At 38.6% G+C, this 6000-nt stretch overlaps 1 protein-coding gene across 2 annotated transcripts in view; it reads right to left on the bottom strand.

Annotated features, from left to right (window-relative positions):
- Nucleotides 1-6000, bottom strand: part of SMC5 (structural maintenance of chromosomes 5) — a 115498-nt gene that overhangs the window by 32733 nt on the left and 76765 nt on the right. For both annotated transcript variants that reach the window (XM_010860637.1, XM_010860636.1), the window contains exon 9: nucleotides 973-1228. In XM_010860637.1, the coding sequence (XP_010858939.1) occupies nucleotides 973-1228 (256 nt within the window). The remainder of the gene's footprint in view (nucleotides 1-972; nucleotides 1229-6000) is intronic.

Here is a 6000-nt window from a genome sequence, read left to right on the forward strand (position 1 = left end):
TCTGTTGTGAACAAGTTTTACTGTTGTAATAACATAAATTATACTTAGTATTTCTAGCTGTTTGAATTAACCCATAAACAGAACATATAACATTTATTATGGTTCTCAATAAAATATATTTCAGCCTTTAAACTATAAAAACCAGAGTACACATTACAGATTTAGATTATGAGAAAGGAGGAAAGCAAAAAGCATTATCAATAAATGCTAAATGACAAAAAGAGTAAGAATATTTATAGTAAGTCACATTAATATATGATTACTAATATTAAAACAATAATCCCACTTGAGGAATTACAACAATAGGTTAAGAGAGGTGTCATGAGTTGAAATTCACATCTAAAGAAACAAACTATTAAAAGATGATATCTAAAGTTGATTAACCAAGATGTGGAGAAACAAAAATATGATTAAGACACATGAAAAACCACTAGAAGAAAAATTGCTGAAATAGTTAAAGAGTGCTTATGCTTGACAGTGAATCAGGAAGTTGTCTTATCTAGTTTTTTCTTCTCTTAAAACCATACACCTAGCATTTTGCTAAATACATTTTAAAATGTTTTTTAACTGATCTTAGTCATATATACTGAGAAGACAGACTGTAAGATCTCCTCTGAATAATGACCTAGCCATATGATCTACAGGAAAAAAAAATAATTATGAAACTGGAGAGGCTTCAAGGAAGAAAGCTAGAATAAAGAGCTTAAATTTGACCTGAGAAGTAACAGAAAACTGAGTGACTGTACAGAAAACAAAGTATTTTTAGGGAATTAAATCAACTGCCATAATCTGACCTAAGACAATGGTCTGCTAGTGGCAAATCATTACCCAACAGATACAGGTATTAAATGAGCTTCCTCAATAAGCAGAGCGGAACACTTAGGCATGATCAGGGAAAGAAGAAAGTCTATCAACAGAGACGTATCTCCCATTTTATAAACATGTCTTCACTCTAAGTTTAATAAAACTTACTCCTCTTCTCCTTCTCTAGAGTTTCCCTCTCTTTTCGCTTATCAATTATCTCGCTTTCGCATAATGCCTTTTCATCTTGAACTCGTCTCAGATCATCTGTAATGGCATCAATTTGGGGTTGAAGATTCTCACAGTTTTCTGTGGTCTTCAGTTCATTTTGCAAATCTTCTATCATTTTGCGGGTGTTACTTATTCTCCTCTGTCGGTCATGCTCTTCATTTTGTTTTACTGTTAAAGCCTGCTGAAGCTCCTCAATCTAATAAAACAAAAGCAGATTAGTATTAGAGATTGTTTTTTCTCCTGGTTTATATGGTTTTTATAGTGATAATAGTTTTAAAAATGCAAACACTCTAAGAATATGGGTTTTTTCCTCACTAAAAGGTATCCTGCTAGAATTAGACTGCTAATCCTACCAGACTGCTTGTCTCTTTACTTGTTCAGTAATACATACCAAGTATGCAGAGCAGTGCTTAGTATATAGTAGCATTCATTATATATTTGCTGAATAAGCAAAATATTTATAAAGCCAATCAGCAGATCTCTAAATATTTACAGGAAGATTTCACATACATCATAAAGCTGAAAATAGTTATATGGTACAACATTCAATAAAGCAGTAATAACAGAAACGATGATGAAGATTATATCCTACTAATTTTAAACCAAAATAAACCATTTTTTTTCAGTTACTTTCTACTAGTAATTCAAATTAATATTTTAAGATTTCAATCCTCAATCTATATGCTTATGTTCAGGGTACATGCATGCTAAGCTGCTTCAGTTGTGTCCTACTCTTTGCAACCTTATGGATTGCAGCTTGCCAGGCTCCTCTGTCCATGGGATTCTCCAGGCAAGAATACTGGAGTGGGTTGTTGTGAACTTCTCCAGGGGATCTTTGGAAATTTGGGTTGGTATCAATTTTCCTTTTTAAAAGTTTAGCTTTGACAGTATCAGACAATGAACTGAATATATGCCAAAATTCCCTCTCCTACAACACACAGAAGTGAAGAAAAAAATTTGAAAAAATAAGATGTATGTATGTGTGTGTATGTGACTGAAAATTAACAATGTTCAATGGTCCTGAAAGAAGCAAGCAGACAAGAAGCCATAGTGTTCAGCTAGGAAACCCATGTTTTAGGAGACTAAACTGGCAGGTCATGGGAGACAAGGATGGAATTAAGAATACACCAAACACATAAGGAATTCCAAGTCAATCAAAAAGGGACAAGAAATTTAACAAATATAACTTCTGCAATTCCAGCAAAAGAGACCACCAAGCTACCAAAAATCACTGAGCTGCTGAAAAAATTTTACACCAAGAAGTCTCTTTTGACACTGACCTGAAAAACTGCAAAGCAACCTGATGGTACCCTGTCCTTCTAGCTAAGTTTTGAGTTCTGTTTTTAACTCATTCAACACCTTCATCCAATAAACTACCATAACTAACTAATCTGTACACCCAAGTTCAGCTCAGGCACAGTAAGTCCAAGCCTCTTAGATAATCCACGTTCGCTAGGATACTATCCACATACTGCTCTGAATATTTAATTTCTCTGAATGCCCTCTCTTCTTGTTCTAAGTAAAATTTGGTGATTGCTGGAAGACACTTCTCCCTGGAGCCCTTTCAAATGGTGACCTTTTCCTGCTATAATCCTTCAGGATACTTCAGGACTCAGGTGGGGAGGGTGTCCTCATTAATCTCCACTGTACTACTTTCTCCGTCAACTGAGCCCCACTTCGGATCCTTTGAAGACCATGCGATCAGATGTTACCACCCATTATCTTTGCGATGTTAACTGCCTCCCTCAAAATCTCTCCTCACACCCTTCATTCAATCATGACTTTAGCACCCGACTACGACTACCTTTTCTTTCCATCATTATGCTGGCCATCATGGTATTTCAACATACATACAGAAAACCAGTTTAAGTCTTTGGCCTCTGTGTTCCTTGACTTCAACTTCAACCATCTTTTTCCTAAACACCACCTCGGCCAACCTCTCCTATGGTTATATTTAATGATATCCATTCACCAAAAAAATCATACCACCTCCGAAAACTATATTCCCACAATCCTACTCTTTGATCACTCTCTTCCTTCCCTTCCATTTTACTTCCATGGTATTACAACTGTTGTTTGACTACAGAGTCCTGCAAACCACAGAGCCAACTATCTTTTCACCATCAACCACCCCCCTCCTCATTTCTTTCCTTCACCCGCTGAGGTTCCACAACTCAGCATGAGAATCACTCCCATGCAAAGACGTGCTGACCCCACACCATTCCTAATTTACATTAGCAAGGGAAAAGGTCAGTCCTTATTAAACCTAAATATATACCTTCAATTTATCTGGATCTAAACAACTGAACTAATTGGAGAGATTTTTGAAAACAGGTCTTACTTCAAATTTATGGCCACATAACTTAAACAGGCACTCAGAACTCCCCCAAAACACTACTACGTTTGTCTAATAAATGTATTATTTACATTTACATTTGACAGCAAAGTAACATCTCTGCTCTTTTGTACGCTGTCTAGGTCTGTCACAGCTTTTCCTTGAAGGAGCAGCATCTTTTAATTTCACAGCTGCAGTTACCATCCACAGTGATTTTGGACAAATGCTCTCATTCTGAGATGAATTCACATCTTCTCCTCCTTCCTCAATCCAATATTGCTAAAGGCCATCTACTCACTCAGTTAATATGAGACTATCTCAGATCTCATTAACAGCAGTGTTAAAAGCAGACTACTCTGATCAGAGTACTTCCTCCTTTTAAAACCATCATCCTACCTCCAAGTATAATCACTCTGCTTTATCTTATATAATATAAGAGTTCTTATAGCTACCTAAATCTAACCCTCCAAGGCTACTCCAAGCAATGTTTCTCAAGTTATTCATGGTGAAGGAACAGTAAAAAAACTCTTGGCAACCACAAGTCACTTTTATCAATTGTTGTTCGGACACTAAATTATGTCTAACTCTTTGTGACCCCATGGATAGCACTCCAGGCTTCCTTGTCCTTCTCCATATCCTAGAGTTTGCTCAAACTCATGTCCACTGAGTCCGTGATGCCAACCAATCATCTCATCCTCTATCGTCCCCTTCTCCTCCTGCCTTCAATCAGGGTCTTTTCCAATGAGTCAGTTCTTTACATCAGGTGGCCAAAGTATTGGAACTTCAGCTTCAGCATCAGTCATTGCAATGAATACTCAGAATTAATTTCCTTTAGGATTGACTGGTTTGATGTCCTTGTTGTCCAAGGAACTCTCAAAAGTCTTCTCCAACACCACAGTTAGAAAGCATCAACTTTTAGGTGATCAGCCTTCTTTATGGTCCAACTCTCACATCTGTACATGACTACTGGAAAAACCACAGCTTTAACGATACAGACCTTTGACAGCAAAGTAATGTCTCTGCTCTTTTTTACACTGTCTAGGTCTGTCACAGCTTTTCCTCCAAGGAGCAAGCATCTTTTAATTTCACAGCTGCAGTTACCATCCACAGTGATTTTGGACAAAAAATAAAGTCACTGTTTCCATTGTTTCCCCTTCTATTTGCCATGAAGTGGTGGGACTAGATGACACGATCTTAGTTTTTTGAATATTGATTTTCAACCCAGCATTTTCACTCTCCTCTTTCACCTTCATCAAGAGGCTCTTTAGTTCCTCTTTCACTTTCTGCCATAAGGGTGGTATCATCTGCATATCTCAGGTTATCGATATTTCTTGTGGCAATCTTGATTCCAGCTTCTGTTTCATCAAGCCTAGAGTTTCACATGATGTATTCTGCATGTAAGTTAAATAAGCAGGGTGACAAAATACAGCCTTGATATACTCCTTTCCCTTCTGAAACAAGTCCGTTGTTCCATGTACAGTTCTAATTATTGCTTCTTGACCTGCATATAGGTTTCTCAGGAGGCAGGAAAGACGGTCTGGTATTCCCATCTCTTTAAGAAGTTTCCACAGTTTGTTGTGACCCATACAGTCAAAGGCTTTAGCATAGTCAATGAAGCAGAAGTAGATGTTTTTCTGGAATTCTCTTCCTTTCTCTATGATCCAGTGGATGTCAGCAATTTGATTTCTGGTTCTTATGTCTTTTCTAAATCCAGCTTGTACATCTGAAGTTTTCGGTTCACATACTGCTGAAGTCTAACTTGAAGGATTTTGACAATTACTTTGCTAGCATGTGAAATATAAGAAACTGCACATTAGCGTGAACATTCTTTGGCATTGCCCTTTTTTTAGGATGGGAATGAAAACTGACCTTTTCCAGGTCAAAACCCTGTGGGCACCAGGACCCAGGATAAACAAGCAGTGACCCCACAAGAGACTAAGCCCAGCTTGTCTGTGAGTCTTCAGAAGTCTCTGGTGGAAGCGTGGTCAACAGTGGCCTGCAGCAGGGTCAGGGGCACTGACTGCAGCAGTCCTGGGAGGTACGGCAAGCTGGCGTAAGTCCTTTTGGGAAGGTCGCCGTTACCCCTACCATAGTTTGCCCTTAGGTCAAACTACAGGGAGGGAACATAGTTCCATCAGTTAGCAGAAAATTGGATTAAAGATTTACTGAGAACAGCCTTGCCCATCAGTTTAGTTCGGTCATTCAGTCATATCCGAACCCTTTGCGACCCCATGGACTGCAGCACGCCAGGACTCCCAGTCTATCACCAACTCCTGGAGCTTGCTCAAACTCATGTCCATTGAGTCGGTGATGCCATCCAACCATCTCATCCTCTGTCGTCCCCTTCTCCCCCTGCCCTCAATCTTTCCCAGCAACAGGGTCTTTTCCAATGAGTCAGTTCTTCAGATCAGGTGGCCAAAGTACTGGAGCTTCAGCACCAGTTTTTCCAATGAATATGCAGGATTGATTTCCTTTAGGATGGACTGTTTGGATCTCCTTGCAGTCCAAGGGACTCTCAAGAGTCTTCTCCAACACCACAGTTCAAAAGCATCAATTCTTCAGCACTCAGCTTTCTTTATAGTCCAACTCTCACATCCATACATGACTACTGGAAAAACAATAGCTTTGACTAG

This window comes from Bison bison, unplaced genomic scaffold, assembly GCF_000754665.1.
Source record: "Bison bison bison isolate TAMUID 2011002044 unplaced genomic scaffold, Bison_UMD1.0 scf7180017864469, whole genome shotgun sequence".
NCBI lineage: Eukaryota > Metazoa > Chordata > Mammalia > Artiodactyla > Bovidae > Bison > Bison bison.